Raw genomic sequence first — 16,938 nt, 5'->3', positions numbered from 1 at the left:
AAGCCAAATGTGTCTCAGCTGTGTGAGAGGAAGCGCTGCCAGGTCTCTGGCAGCAAGGAGTAGGCAAGAAAAGCCTATGTTCCGAAGAACCGTTCATGTTCATGAAAAAACTTTCAGAAAGGAATGTTCAAATTCAGAGGAACAGTTCATGTTTGGAAGAAACGTTAATGTTGAAGAACTGTTAATAATAAAGATTGAGATGATTGGATCAGGTGTGCTCCTTTTTTGTGGAATACTTGATGCGATCCAGCCTGACCCAGACTGACCCAGACTCTACCTCCAGCGGCCCCCAGGTAAATTGAGTTTGAAACCCCTGCTCTAAATGAACATGATCCTTGAGAATCAAATAAAGTTACGCTCTTCTGATCACTGTCATGCAATCTGCACCGCTGCATTCAGCTTGCAACGTGGCAATCTTCTACATCATGACAAGCAAATATGGAATTCCCCAAAATCTGTTGAATAACTGTTCCGATCTGTGCAGATGTCGACAGGCTAATTATTAAGATTAAAAAGAAGACGTACCTCGAACTGTTGGAAGATAAACACGCGCAGGCTTCACCTGTCTGTCCAGAGAGCCCATAAAAGGCTTTTAAGTTCCTGTCTGTCGAGATAACAACTGTGTATTCTTGTTTCTCAGTAGTTTTACAGGCTGTGTCACTTATTTATTAACTAAAAACGGTGATACATTTCTCTACATGACAAGCCGGGAAAAACACAGCCACGTTTCCAGTCAGCGTGCAATACGGCTCCTACCAATGTTAGTGCGGGGGGGGTAACAACTGTTTGCGTCCACTATTATATGGTGTAAGAGACAATGACACCATGTTGTAAACGCTAGTGTTCTTTTTAAAGTAATTGTTACTCAAATATATGTAAGTAGAAAAATATACGATGCTAAAGATCTTACTGCATGTTTTCCCTGGGTGATGACTGAAATGCATTGATCACATGATGTAAGCTTGCAACTTTGTGTTGTTCAACACACAAACACACACAACATATATTATATATATAATATATATATATTCTGCACATATATGAAGAAACCGCCCCTGTCTGTGTGTGTGTGTGTGTGTGTGTGTGTGTGTGTGTGTGTGTGTGTGTGTGTGTGTGTATATATATATATATATATATATATATATATATATATATATATATATATATATTCCAGCAGGATAATGCACCATGTCACAAAGCTCAAATCATCTCAGACTGGTTTCTTGAACATGACAATGAGTTCACTTTACTCAAAGTCACCAGATCTCAATCCAAGAGCAGCTTTGGGGATGTGGTGGAACGGGAGATTCGCATCATGGATGTGCAGCCGACAAATCGGCAGCAACTGTGTGTGATGATATATATATACATATATATATTCTGCACATATATGAAGAAACCGCCCCTGTCTGTGTGTGTGTGTGTGTGTGTGTGTGTGTGTGTGTGTGTGTGTGTGTGTGTGTGTGTGTGTGTGTGTGTGTGTGTGTGTGTGTGTGTGTGTATATATATGTAGGTGGGGCAGGCGTAACGTATCCTAACTTGCGGGGCTGTCCTAACTTGAAATGAATTGAAGTGGGACACTCAAGTAAAGCATTTGTCTTCTTGCGGAACACTGTGCACTGTCACTGTATGTGTACTCTAGCTTCTGTCCATGGCTTTATTACAGATCACGTAAATCGTGAAGTATAAACATGAGGAATTTTATTTCTGACTGGCAGGTGATCAACGCTGCACTGAACTGCTTTCTTATTTAAACCATGTTCCTGAACTCCAAGCGACAATGCTTTGGCTCTTTATGTACATCTTGTTCGGGGATGCTCTTGTGGGTAAGACTAACATTTAATGAAAAGAAATAGGAAGGTACGGAGCCCCGCACATGGCATGCAGGAAAAAATAGTAGGCTAAATCGTGCGCACGATTTAGCAAATCGAGGGAACGCAATAGTAAATCGAGGGAACCCAATAGTCATCTTGTGCACGTTTTAGTACATTGAGGGAACGAATTAGTAAATCGTGCGCACAATTTATTTATTTTTTCTTTCATGTCATGTGCGGGGCTCCGTAGGAAGGCGTTATAATATACAAAATTTTCATTGTGTCATAAGTGTGTGCATTCCTTGGAAATAAAGTAGGCTAACTTCTAAAAAAAAAAAAAAAAAAATAAACTTTATAGACGAAGCCTTGGTGGAAATGGCAAAACAACTCTGGGATATATTTAATTTTAATTTTAAAAAGTGAGAAATCAGTTTTACTCAATGAATACTGAGATATATCGTGTTTCATTTGTTTTAATAGATTTAACGTAATCACAGTTTTAGTTAAAGTTTAGATTAATGTCTGGGTCTGGCACAGTGATGAAGGATGGTAAAACGTTCTAAGACTAATATGACCTGATCATTTAACTAGGGTTTTTTTTTATTATTATTAGTCTTGCGACATAAAAGTGAACTTAACTGAACTGCATTGAATCTTAAAATGTTTACTTGATTGAACTATGTCTTCCCTCTCCTGGCTAATCAAGTAAAATATTTTGGCAGAGCTGAATTGGACTTAAGACAAATGAATGTGGTTGGTCTAGCTGCTTACATGTCCTGTACACATGGGAGGATTCTTTTTTTTTTTCTTCACTGGGTTTGGCTTTCTGATAGTTCAGTCCCTGCCTTGAAATATTACATGGTAAAGAAAAAGGGAATAATTTGAGTCAACAATGATGAAGGACTGCGTAACAAACAGTGATTTGATCTATTGATTGCCCTCCTACTGTGGCCAGTTACATTTAGGGCTCTTACAAGCTTCAGGTGCAGTGTATTTTTTTTTATTATTATTATTATTATTTTTTGCTTTCTTGTCACAGCTCAGGATATTTGCTATAGTGAAGAGTTTGATACTGTGAACATTTTTGCTGTACCATTGCTGTCTGATGTTTATGTTTTCATAATACATCAAAATATGAAGGAAAACTGATATGATATTTATGATATGATATTTATGATATGAAATGTGCCCGGGGTGTTTCTTCAGACAACTCTAAATTGTTCTCTCTTTCCAGCCACATTTGAGGTGATTGTTCCTAATAAACATCTGCTGGCAATCCGAGGTCGTCCAGCTGTACTGGGCTGTGAGTTCACATCTGGTCCTGACCTCTCCAGCTTGGTTATTACCTGGCAACGACAGGAGGACTCACGGGTTGTCCACAGTTTCTATTATCAACAGGACCAATTGGACCGGCAATGTCCAAAATACCACAATCGAACATCATTGTATGTTTCAGAGCTTCATAAAGGAAATGCCTCTCTAAAAATTGCATCAGTTAGACCGAAAGATGCAGGTTGGTACTTTTGCATAGTAAACAATGACAAGGGAACAGGAAGAGCCTTGATAGAAGTGACTTATGGAGGTATGTATATGATGGCCATAGAAGAGAATATGTTGTACAATATTTCCACTTTCCAGGACCTCCCAGCTTCTTTTTCAGTCATATTAAATGATTAAATGATCATACGTGTTTTGTTTAAAGAACAGACAAAAATCTTTTTTTTTTTTTAAATATGACCAAATAACATTCTGTTAACCATTCTTCCACATGCATTCTCAGAACACCATACTAAAATACGTGTTTCCTGCACATTTATTAAACACACTGAATTTACAATGTGAAACGTACAGTGGCTAGAGTAGTCTAATTGTCAAACAAATGACTCGTTCAAGTCAGTACATTTGTGATTCAAAAGCATACAGCTCGACTTGTTTGAGTTGGTTTGTTGGTTTGTTTTTCACGGTCACAAAAAACTTTGAAATATAAAATATATTTTACAAATTTGGATTTCCAGTGAACATATATAGAGTGTTCCAGTTATGCTTTGCTGTAAAACATTTGATCAGCTAGACATTACTTTATTGATTAGATCAATTCACTGTACATTTAACTTACGATGTACATTTCAACACAGTACAGCTGATTGTGTTTGTCTTTCTCAGCTCTTTACTCTGAGCCCAGGTTAAGCATCCATGTAAACTCCTCTGGTTTGAAAATGCAGTTTGAGACAGAAGGTTTCCCCAAACCTGAGGTGATTTGGCTGGGGGAACACAACCAGAACCTCAGCTATTACCTGGAAATCCATGACCAAATAGAAGATGGACTTTATTTCATAAAGAGCATCTGCGAGGCCCAGAAGGCAGTGGTTAATGTCACATTTACACTAAAGAATCACCTCCTGAACCAGAACCTTCAGAGACCAGTGTGCCTCACCTATGGTAAATCTTTATTTACTTTGTGCAATATGTGTGAGAAGGTGGCAGTTAGAGGCATGTTATTCATCACTCCATGTATTTAACTTGTTTAATGTGATTTGTTGCCATAATTTTCCAGCTATATAACAAAGAACTCCTTTGTCTGCTTTAGGCTGGATTTTAGACTTACCCAACCACAAATAATTATGGAAAGAGTAAGACAGTGATTCAATTGTTACACTTGTAGACAATTATTTTTCCAGTTATGTAATGCTGATGTGAGTGTTAGAGCCTCTGCACATACAGTCAAACCAGAATTTATTCAGACACCTTCAACATTTCATACATTATCACAGTTTATTTGCTATAGTTTAGAAAATGGTAATAAAATATGACAAGAACTCAGGGTTCAACTGTGTCAGAACATATTCATCTTGATAATGCCAGATAGCACTTAAGCAAAACATGGTCAGGTCAAAGTGGCTGAATAATTTTTGGTCCCAATTTTTTTGTGAAGTTTTACTGGTAGTCCACTGTATGACGATTTTTTTGTGTATAATATGTCCCGGTTTACTTTATTTTGATATTCTCACTTACATACATGTTACAACTATGTTAGTTAGTCCTGTAAATCACTTGAATAAGGCCACATATAGTAAAAACATGGACTTGTAGCAATCAAGAATTTTTTCGAAATTCTAAATTTTTTTTTTCTAAATTTTCATCAATATACAGAAAACAATATATTGATTTAAATTTTCTAAGACACTTTTTGTTGGTAAAACAATGCAAAAGCAAACTCAGCTGTGTCACTGAGAGGATGAGTTACAAGAAAGAATGTGAGGACAAAATAACTGTATATATTAAGTTTATTTAGAATATATTTTAATTATCCCACAACATAATTTAATATTCACTTGTGTAGGATTGACTTTCAAACTGAATTTTTTGCATCAAGAGGCTAAAAAAACATTTATTGGGTTTTGAGAATATTTTTTTTAGGTTTTTTATGGGGGATAAATTGAAAGAACAGCAATGAAAAAGTTACATTTATATTATTTACATCAAGCTTTTTGGGTTTATTGAAACTTTCATAATGTAGATTATAGTGGTTGTGAAAACTTTTAAATAAAAAGAGACCTCTGCAGTGCTGATCTCTGCTGATAAAGTGTTAATTTTGGCTACATCCATCTTCCTCAAAACCATCTTTTTGGGGGTGAAAGTCATTCCTCTCATTAACAGCAATTTAAAGCTGCTAGAATGACTCTATGGTATGTCTACATTAAAATTTAATGTACAGACTTATAAAGGTGATTTAATGACTCTATGGTGGCGCACTTCATGTGCTTTCTTTCGGTCTCGTTGAGGACTTAAATTGTCATGCATACAAAAAAAAGTAGACGATTCCTTTTGATTCATTGATTCGTTGAGTCTTTGATGTATTGCTCTTCCCCTGTACGCCGAGTCTACGTCTGTATACAAAAAAAGTTCCGTCTGTAGGCCGTCCCACTTCAGCAAGTGGTTTTTAAAGCTTTTGGAAGTGTGCTCAGCAGCACTGTGACTTTGTACCCTTGAAGCAGCTCTTCCGTCTACATTAAAATTTAATGAAGCCCGCATAGATGCAGGCTCCGCACCACTTTAACTTTGTACCCTATCTTCCAGTAATCCTTGCGAAATATCCATTGCGAAATGCCAATCAGACAACGGATGGGAGGAGATTTCGCTCAAGAGCAATTGATGACATGGCTGAGAAGAAAATATTTAAGTGTATGTATCATTACGGTTTTTATGACCTAGGTTAATAAAAGGTTTATAAGGTTTAGTTAATCCTAAACATAACCATTAAATAAAATATTACTGGTTGATATGATTGTTGATAAAGGAACATCTCATACTTGGGTAAATGACAGTTTTAATGTAGACATACCATAGAGTCATTCTCAATTTAACAGCTTTAAATTGCTGTTAACTGACTTTTGGTTTTGAAATGTGTGTAGCCAAAATAATTAACAGTCTCAGTTTCAGCACTGCAGAGGAAAAACAACACTGCTACACCCCAAACTTTTTACCAAAACCCATCACAGTTTCAGCACTGCAGAGGAAAAACAACACTGCTAAGCAGCAAAATCAACAAAAGGGGAGAGACAGAAACCACAGGAACACCCAAGACGAGAGATTGGAGTTAACTCGGCAACAACACTAAACGATCAAACAAAACAGGACAGAAAGCACAGACACTAATCAACTGATGTCGCTGATCTCCAGCAACACCCACATACACAGGGAGAGCAGGAAATGAGTCAGTGAGCCCATGAACCCTGACAGTACCCCTCCCCTAGGAGCACCACCTGGCACTCCAAGGCAAACTTACCTGATGATTGTAATCAATAAGGGAGTGGTCCAGAATGTCCCTAGCAGGAACCCAAATTCTCTCCTCCAGACCGTAACCTTCCCAGTCCACCAAGTATTGAAATCCATGTCCTCTCTGTCTCGAGTCCAGAATACGATTGACCGAATAGGTAGGTTCTCCATCTACAAGGCACAGTGGAGGGGGAGGGGGAAACCGGGGCATGCGGGTTAATGGGTGAGTGAAAAACGGGTTTCAATTTGGAGTTTCAATGGGGTGAAGTCTCCTGTATGCTGGAGGAAGTTTGAGGCGGACTGCCACCGGGCTTAGAATCTTAGTGACAGTAAATGGCCCGATAAATTTGGGAGCTTATTTATTACAAACGGATTGGAGAGAAATATACTTGGAGGAAAGCCACACCTTTTGACCAACAACATAAATGGGATGCTTTGACCATTGGCGATCAGCCTTAGCCTTGGTGCACGCTTCCATCTGGAGGAGAGTCTCTCGAGCTCTTCAAATTCGACGGCTTGAGCAGAGGGGACCGCGACTTTGGATTCCAGACTGGGAAAAATAGGTGGTTGGTAACCTAAGCTACATTCAAATGGAGATGGATGACACTGGTAACGAGTTGTGTGCGTACTCCATCCATGAGAGTTGCTGGCTCCAGGAGGAAGGATTCTGTGTCACAAAACATCGCAACACTCTCTCAAGATCCTGGTTGGCTTGCTCTGTTTGGCCATTGCTCTGCGGATGGAAACCAGAGGATAGACTGACACTCGCCCCCAGTAATCTACAAAACTCCTTCCAAAATTTTTAAACAAATTGTGGCCCCCTGTCAGAGACCACGTCCATCGGGAGGCCATGAATGCGAAAGACATGATCAACGTCAGTTACCGCTGTCTCCTTGGCAAAGGGTAATTTAGGCAAGGGAATGAAATGGGATGCCTTCGAGAACCGGCCCACTACGGTCAAAACAACCGTATTGCCTTGGGAGTGCAATAACGAAATAGAGCGCGATGTGGGACCAAGGTCTCGAAGGGACTGACAACGGTTAAAGTAAGTCATCTGGGGGTCGATTTAAAGTCTTACCACGAGCGCAAACCAAGCAGGCCAAAACAAAATCTCCAACAACACGAGTACCAACAAAATCACTGTTTAACAAGGAAACCAGTCAGATTCACTCCGGGGTGACAAGCCAGGCCGGAACAATGACCCCACTGAATAACATTGGACCGTACTCTCTCCCGCACAAATAACCAACCTGGTGGGCATCCATGCGGACCTTCGACTTGACCTCCCATATGAGTGTGGAGAAAATGAGTCTCTCAGGTATTATACACTCAGGAGTAGACGGGCACTTGGAAAGTTCAAAAACGCGAGACAACGCATCGGGTTTGATGTTTTTAGAACCTGGATGGTAGGAAAGCGTAAAAAGTCAAAACTAGCGAAAAACAGTGCCCAGCGAGCCTGCCTGGACTCAATTTGTTTAGTGGACCTGATATACTCAAGGTTCTTATGATCAGTCCAGAAAATTGACTGCCAAAAACTCTGTTACCAATGTCATAGTTACGTTTGGCAGGCGATAAGCGATGGGGAAAAAACGTTCAAGGATGAATCTTGACGTCCTAGGAAGAGTGCTGGGACAACACCTCACCTACCCCCACCTCTGACGTATCGACCTCCACCATGAACTGATGTCTGGAATCAGGGGTCACGAGAATGGGAGCCAAAACTTGGCGAACCCCAGGAACCTCTGCAGGGCCTTACGGGAATTCGGGGTTGGCCAATCCACCACAGCCTTAACCTTATCAGGATCCATGTATATTCCCTCGGACGAGATGTACCACAAAAACAGAACTGAAACACTTCTCCGCCTTGACAAAGCCCATTCAAGCAGCCTCTGGAGCACTCGCCTGACATGCTGAACATGTTCCTGGAGAGAAGAGGAAACACAGAAGAAGACACTGACAAACAAGCAGACACAAGACAGGAAGAATAACACAAGTAATAACTCAATAATAACACAAGACCCGACGGTAGTTGCTCACATTTCAGCCTGTCTGAGTGACATTTCTAGCTGGATGAATGACCATTACCTTCAGCTCAACCTTACTAAGACTGAACTGCTGGTGGTTCCAGCTAACCCATTGTTTCATCACAACTTCTCTATACAGCTGGGTTCGTCAACCATAACTCATTCCAGGACAGCCAGAAACCTAGGAGTTGTGATGGATCATCAGTTAAGCTTCACAGACCATATTGCTACAATGACCCGGTCCTGCAGATTTGCCTTATACAACATTAGGAAGATTAGACCCTTCCTGTCAGAGCAAGCAACCCAACTTGTTGTCCAAGCTCTTGTTCTCTCCAGACTGGATTATTGTAATGCTCTCCTGGCGGGCCTTCCTGCATCTACTATCAAGCTTCTACAACTGATCCAGAATGCAGCAGTGAGAGTTGTCTTCAATGAGCCAAAAACAGCTCATGTTACTCCTCTCCTCATCAGGTTACACTGGCTACCAGTAGCCGCTCGCATCAAATTCAAGGTACTGATGCTTGCCTACAAGACGACCACTGGCACGGCACCAAACATACCTAAGCTCATTAGTTCAATCTTATGCGCCCTCCAGAAGTTTGCGCTCTGCAAGTGAACGACGCCTTGTGGTGCCATCCCAAGGAGGTTCAAAATCACTCTCACAGACTTTTTCCTGGACTGCGCCCTGTTGGTGGAATGACCTCCTGATCTCAATTCGAACAGCTGATTCTTTACTCATTTTCAAAAAACATCTAAAGACTCATCTTTTTCGCCTGCACTTAACCAACTAATACTAGTACTTACCTTTTCTTTTTCTTGTCTATCATATTAAAAAAAAAAAAAAAAAACACTGGCTACGTGTTCTGTACTAGACTAACTGAGACTTGTCATAGCACTTGTATACCGTTGTTGTTCTCTCGTTGATCTGATTGTTTCTACTGTTCTCATTTGTAAGTCGCTTTGGATAAAAACGTCTGCTAAATGATTAAATGTAAATGTAAATGTAAGTCACTCCACGCTGAGATAGAATTATGGCCCCAATTCACCCTGGGATTGTGGTGCACCAGCCAGGGATGGCCAAGGATGATAGGAGCCAGAGGAGATTCCTTGAGCAGAAGTGTGAGTCCTCAGAATGGTTCCCTGAAGTAATGAGGGTAATTGGTCCTGTTGTGTGTGTGTGATACTAGGAAGGGTATGACCATTGAGTGCACTGACATCTTATGGCAGAGAGGAACTATGGGAATCTGAAGGTGTGATGCCAGACTGTAATCCATAAAGTTACCTTCTGCTCTGAAATACAGCAGTGCATGGCAGTTGTGGACCTTGGTTGCCCATTGCAGTCGTACCGGGAGGAGAGTTGTGGATGAGGATCTCGTTTCTACTGTCGGGCTTGGCCTTTTACTGGACAGTGAACCAGGATGTGGCCCTCTGCACCACGATATAAACAGAGTCCCTTAGCTCGATGACAGTTCCTCTCTTCCCGAGAAAGACGAGCTCTACCAACCAGCATGGGTTTCTTGATCAGATGTGAGACTGACCGTATTACTGGAGTTGGCAGCGGAGAACACTGGAAGTTCCGACATCAGAGTGTAGCGGCCTCTTTGATCATGACGCTGAAGACGTGCATCAACCCAAAGAGCTAAATCAATCAGTCCATAAAGACCAGAGGGTAACTCCATGGTGAATATCTCCTTCTGGATACGGTCAGCCAACCCACGCAGGAACATTTCCCACTGCGCCTCCTCATTCCACCTGCACTCAGCTGCCAGGGTCCGGAACTCAATGGAATAGTCAGAGACAGTCCTGTTCTCCTGCCGTAGCTCGGCCAATATGCGTGACCCCATGACCCACAACTGCACGATCAAAGACCCGTTTCATCTCCTCAGAAAGAGTCTGGAATGAGGAACAGCAGGGATGTTGATTCTCCCACACCGCTGTTTCCCACAAAGCCGCGCGTCCTACAGTGTCAAAACTAGAGCCACTTTAGACTGTTCCATAGAAAATGTCAAGTGTTGGATACTTGTAGACATAGAGGGTACTGGCAGTGGGATCGGTGCAGTGGGTAACCTCAGCTGTTGCAGTTGGGTAGTGAGCTCGGACACCTGCGCTAACAAGGCTTGTACAGCTCGTCCCATAGCTAGCATTTGTTCCTCTTGACGATTCATTCGTGCGTTGTTGTTGGATAAGAAACCTTGCAGATCCGTTGCACTCGCTGAATCCATGATGGTCAGATCGTTCTGTCAGGTGAGAAAAGGATTCATTAGCGAATGTGAAAAATAACAGTTTATTTAGAATTCCAGCAAGGAAGAGGGCAAGCCTCAATCCACAAAAGGGGAGAGACGGAATCCACAGGAACAGCCCAGACAAGAGAGACTTAAGTTAACTTGGCAACAACACCAAACAATCTGACAACACAGGACAGAAAGCACAGACATGAAATAGCCGGGCTGGTAAGCCACAGCTGGCACTAATCAGTGGATGTTGCTGATCACCGGCATCACCCACATACACACACACACAGGGAGAGCAAGAAATTAGTCAATGAGCCCATGAACCGTGACAACTACTAGACATGAAATTATGTTTAGCATATAAATTAATGTTTCCCAACCATATTTCTGGAGACACATTCCTGTGCCCATTAAGCAGTATGTTTGTATAGTTTGAATGAATGAAATCTGGACTGCTACATCCACCATGTTGGCTGTGATGTAGAGCAACAGGTACGTTGCATTGCTGCTGTATAACTTCTTTGGATAGTGATGTGATTCTTGATGCACAATTAAGAATCTTGGAGTAATGCTGTGCTCACACTAGACATGAACGCATTAAATTTCTATGAACACTGCAACATTCATAATATGAAGTCAAATTCTACGATATCTTTTTAAAAAACTTGATTTTACTGCAAAGCTGCAATCCTGCAGATATATGCCTGGTTTCACAGATAGGGCTTAGACTAAGCCAGGATTAGGCCATAGTTCAATAAGAACATTTAAGTAATTTTTATAAACGTGCCTTAGAAAAAATCATTACTGTGTGCATTTTGGGACAAAATAAAGGCACTGATATATTTTAAGATCAGTCAGAGCCAGTTTCTTTCAGTTGAAAAAGCTCAGACTTAGATTTTAGTTTGGCATTAGGCTTAAGCCTTGTCTGTGAAACCGGGGGTTAAAGTTTGCATTCTTTAAATATAGCTGAGAGGTCATAACGTGACGCCTATCTTATATTGGTCACATGATTTAATAACGTAATGTGAATTTACTAACCTTGACCTCATACATTTGCATATGTATGAATGAAAGTCAGTGGAACAAAAAGTGTAGTGTGACCACCCCATAATTAGGAGGTCATCCTCTGTATTCAGATATACTGTACTGTTTTCCGCATGCTATATAATAGGAAAGTAGGCATATTCGGATGCAGCGTTGTAGTCTCGACTACTAATGTGCTGATGAGTCAGGAATTAAATCAGGAATCATATTGTGGTGTGCCTACAGGATCAGGGTTGGGAAACACAGATAATTAGCAGTCCTGGGTTTTTCCTAAAACATAAATATATATCAAGAAAAAGCATTGTCTCTTACTTGAAATCATTACAGCTGTTATGCTATTTGGGGTATTTTATTGGCAGATTATGATTGCAGCTTCTGTAGCCTACTTATTATCTGAAAACATTGTCCACTAGTGGAGACACTTTCTATGTCAATAGGCATACATTTATACAGCATAAAGGATGTGCCAGTTTGAGTTGATAAATTCTGACTAGCCCACCAGTGTGTCAACAGGATCAGTGATATTAAAAGTTAAGCAGTATTCAGTTTATTAAAAAATATATATTAGCCTGCATAATGATGTTAGTTGTCCTCTGAAAGATTGTACATATATAGTATATATCCTATATCCGGGGTTTGAAAGCTCAAGACTTTTTTGTAATAATAAGTTTCAATGATTTTGTGGAAGCACTGTAGCTTTTTTATATGCTGTGATTATAATACTGGGTTTAGATTTGGATCTGGATTTAACTGTTGATTTGACACTATCAAACAAATGTCACGTATTAAACCAAATGATCTTTTTCTGTTTCAGATGAGGACTCCACAGACCATGTGATTATTGTACTTGCTGTCCTCTCAGTGGTTTGCATTCTTCTGGTCATTGGCATCATTTGGTTAGCAGTGCACAAGCAGAACAAGGAGAGATCTTCGCTGCGATGAACAATGAAAGTTAATGAATGGTGTTGGAGCTGTTCCCAAAATGTCTGCATGCATGTTTAGACCTGTGCTAAACATTACTGGCCTTATTCATGAAATGCAAGCAGAGCAAATGTTAATTAAACTATTCTTGCATAAACTGAAAATAATTGCAAAATGTGCTAATGTTACGAAATAATGGATTTCTAAATAATTTACACAGGTCAACAAATGTCTGTAAGTGGGAGTCATGTGGATATGTGCCAAAAGTCATTTCCTAATCTTTTTAATGCTTTTTTATTTATTGACCCTTGTGAATTTTTTAATAATTTTTATAATAAATCCATCACATGGACTTTATTCAAAATATAACAATATCAACATGATCCTCACACTTTTAATTGTCGATGAAATATTTATTTTAACCACTGCAAAACATAATTCTGTACTGTACAAGTTAAAATCACTTATTGTGACATAAGTAATACACTGAACCTCTGCACATGTTTAAGTTTGTACTTTTTAACCTAAAGCAGAAATAAAACTATGCAGACAATCAGGTCGGCTCTGTGCCATGCCTACATTACAAATCCAAGTCAAACATAGTTATACACTTTCTAACCATTGCACTCTGTCTGTAAGCCTTTAGAGAAATAAGTATCATCCTAAATTTCTGTTCTCTAGTCATGTTTCCTAGCAATAAATATAGGGAGGGGACTGCCATGTTGACAGCTTTGATGAATTGAACAGTATAAGCTTATCATCAAGCTGGACCATGGACCATAAGTAATATTTGTGTGTTTACGTAAGGGTTTGTAAGGACAATATATGTATATATATATATATATATATATATATATATATATATATATGTGTGTGTGTGTGTGTGTGTGTGTGTGTGTGTGTGTGTGTGTGTGTGTGTGTGTGTGTGTGTTTATTTATTTATTTATTTATTTATTTATTTATGTACGTCAGTGTGTGAATTTATATTAAAAAATATTATTAAATAAGGTTATGGTCTTCTCTCTCTTCCAGGCAGCTCAGTGAAAACAGTATTTATAGATAAAACTGACTCAGAGACAAAGAAATAGAATTTCACGAGGGCATCTGATTGTCATCACATTTATATCCTGGTAGTTCAGTTGAAAATTCTGTTATGAATCTTCATGTCTTTCCAAACCTGCATTACTTACTTTCTTCTGTGGAACACAAAAGAAGATATTTTGAGTTTTCAACTGTTTTGTCTACACAATGAATGAGATCCACAACAACACTGCAAACCCCTGACTTGCACTGTATGGGCAAAAATAAAATGACTGCAGTACTTCTACCTCCACCCACATCTGAAAATGAAAAGGACATTTGTTAGATGTAAGCTGTACATCAAAGACTGTATAAGTCCTACATCATAACCATAATATTGTTAAACTGGGTTTGATTTACCACTTGTATACTGAGGTCAAGCTTAAGGCACAGGTTACTTGAGAAGAGAATCCTTATACCTGAAAACTACAAGAAGAATATTGAAGACCCTGCAGAGACAATGTAGGAAACACAATAACACCATAAAAAAAGGCCCCAATGAGCTTGGGTATTGAAAAGGTGTACACCCTTGAGCAGCAATGGAACGGAATGTTTCTTTGCCTTCATTAAACTCCTGAATATCCAGTTAAGTGGAAAATGTGTTCACACAGTGGTAGTGATACATTTCACAAACATTTACATTTAGTCTTTTTGGAGATGCTTTTATCCGAAGTGACTTACAATTGGGGAATACATAAAGTGATTCTTCTTAAAGAGGCAAACAGACACAGAAAGTGCTTGTAATACCAATATTCAGGCATTATTCAAATAAGTACAAGCTAGAAAAGGAAGGAATAAATAAAAAGAAAGACAACGTTTTTTTTTTTTTTGAATTTAGGATGAAGTCAAGTAATAATAATTTTCTCCAACTAAACAGTTCGAAAACAGAGGCAATCCTCATTGGTTCTCCACATCAGATCAGAACATCTTCCATAACCTGCATTACTTTTTCTGGCCAGGTCATTCCGCTATCATCATCAGTTACAAATCTTGGTGTCAGGCTTGATTCTCATTTAACCTTTGAGTCTCACATTATGCAACTTTGCAACACATCATTTCATCACCTCAGAAACATTGCCAGACTTCACCCCACATTAACTTTACGTAATGCTGAGAAACTTGTCCATGCCTTTGTCTCCTCAAGATTGGACTATTGTAATGCTCTTCTCATTGGGATCCCTGCCAAGAGCATTCAGAAACTTTAGCACATTCAGAACAATGCAGCTCGGATCCTGATGAGAGTTCGCAAATATGAACACATCACACCAATCCTTAAATCCCTACACTGGCTTCCTATTCCAGCCCGGATTGAGTACAAAGTTTCCCTCCTCACACATCACTGTATCCATGGAAATGCCCCCAGTTACTTTCAAGAACTACTTACACCACAGATCCCAGCAAGTTCCATTTTTCCACAAACACTTATCGGCTCCTTCCCCCAAGGACTAAGACTCGCACCATTGGTGACAGAGCTTTCTGTGCCGCCGCTCCTATCCTGTGAAATGCCCTCCCTGGACATCTGAGGGCCCCACAAAGGACTGATATTTTTAAAATGGGTCTTAAAACATACCTTTTTAAAAAATCTTTTAATGTTTACATTTCTTTTAAACCTTTAATGTTAAAATCATTGTTTAGTTTAAATTGCCTTGTTTTATTATGCCTTACTGTAGCACTTTGAAATTTTTTTAATGTAAAGTGCCTTATAAATAAAATTCATTATTATTATTGTTATTATAAGTAGCGTCGAAAGAAATGAGTTTTCAGCTGTCGCTTGAAAATTGTCAGGGATTCAGAATTCCGGATAGGGGTGAGAAGATCATTCCACCAGCCAGGAACGGTGAACAAGAATGTTCTGGAAAGTGATTTTGAGCCTCTCTGTGATGGAACCATAAGGCGTCGCTCACTAGCGGATCTCAGACTTCCAGGAAGTCCAGCCAGAAGAGCATTGCAGTAGTCCAGCCTAGAAATGTCAAGGGCCTGGACTATGCAGGATGCTCCATTTGAAAGGGGCTGATCTTTCTGATGTTGTGCAATGCAAACCTCTTTGCAATGTGGTCTTTGAAGGTCAGCAGGTCATCAAAGATTACACCAAGATTTCTGTCCGAAGTTGATGGGGTAATTGTAGAAGAACCTAGCTGGATGGAGAAATCATACTGTAGTGTTGGAGTGGCAGGGAAGACAAGAAGCTCAGTCGTTGCCAGGTTGAGCTGTAGGTGAAGTTCTTTCATCCATGCCGAGATGTCCACCAGGCAGCCTGAGATCCATGCAGTTATTGTTGGATCAATGGGTTGAAATGAGAGATAGAGCTGTGTCGTCAATGGTAGGAGAAGCCATGTGCCTGTATGATGGGACCCAGTGATGTAGTGTATATGGAGAAGAGGTGGGGTCCAAGAACTGATCCCTGAGGGACCCCACTGACCAGTTGATGTGCTTTGGATACCTCCCCTCCCCAGGCCACACTGAAAGACCTACCAATGAAATAGGATTCAAACCAGAGAAGTGGAATCCTTGTGATGTCCAGTGAAGAGAGGGCAGGCAGGAGGATCTGATGATTGACAGTGTCAAAAGCAGCAGATAGATCCAGCAGATTAGTTTATTCAGTCCATGCTTACAAAAACGGGGTAAAAACTCAGTGACCTGGGAAAAATATTTGTTATGTTTTTATTAGAATTTCTTTTACTAAACGTAATGTCTGCAGTCAAAACAATGACACATTGTAACTTGAATGACGGTTAGACAAAAATCTGTACAATCTATGTTTTCAAAACCAGCTAGTTGTATGACTCACTTCAAACAATATCATTCAGAGTAAACTGATGCTGATGGCTGTTTTTCCCACACACTGCATTTAGAACAAATCACAACCCAGCATCTGTTTATCCATCTGTTAACTTATCTATTAATTATGCTTTAATACAAAACATACTGTAGCAGTAATTTAATTTCACGTGGCTACTTATTAAGCAAATAAAGCTTGTGTTAAATGACTATGGCCTGATCAGTGTTTCAGTTTCATCTTTTTAAGATTTCTTTGTCTTGGTTAAAAAA

At 39.8% G+C, this 16,938-nt stretch overlaps 1 protein-coding gene across 2 annotated transcripts; it reads left to right on the top strand.

The window, feature by feature from the left end:
- The first annotated feature begins 1,496 nt into the window (after positions 1-1,496).
- LOC109054116 (CD276 antigen-like) lies at positions 1,497-13,363 on the top strand. Of its 2 annotated transcripts, XM_019071423.2 has the most exons (5): positions 1,497-1,627; positions 1,719-1,826; positions 3,049-3,396; positions 3,978-4,253; positions 12,704-13,363. In XM_019071423.2, the coding sequence occupies exons 2-5, from the start codon at positions 1,781-1,783 to the stop codon at positions 12,829-12,831; spliced, it is 798 nt and encodes a 265-aa protein (XP_018926968.1). In that variant the 5' UTR covers positions 1,497-1,627; positions 1,719-1,780; the 3' UTR covers positions 12,832-13,363. The 2 variants fall into 2 exon arrangements, with proteins under 2 accessions (XP_018926968.1, XP_018926967.1); XM_019071422.2 differs by having other exon boundaries at positions 1,576-1,826.
- The last annotated feature ends 3,575 nt before the right edge of the window (positions 13,364-16,938 follow it).

The sequence above is a fragment of the Cyprinus carpio genome, chromosome A13, assembly GCF_018340385.1.
Source record: "Cyprinus carpio isolate SPL01 chromosome A13, ASM1834038v1, whole genome shotgun sequence".
Taxonomy (NCBI): Eukaryota; Metazoa; Chordata; class Actinopteri; order Cypriniformes; family Cyprinidae; genus Cyprinus; species Cyprinus carpio.
This window is presented reverse-complemented; position numbering and strand designations above follow the sequence as displayed.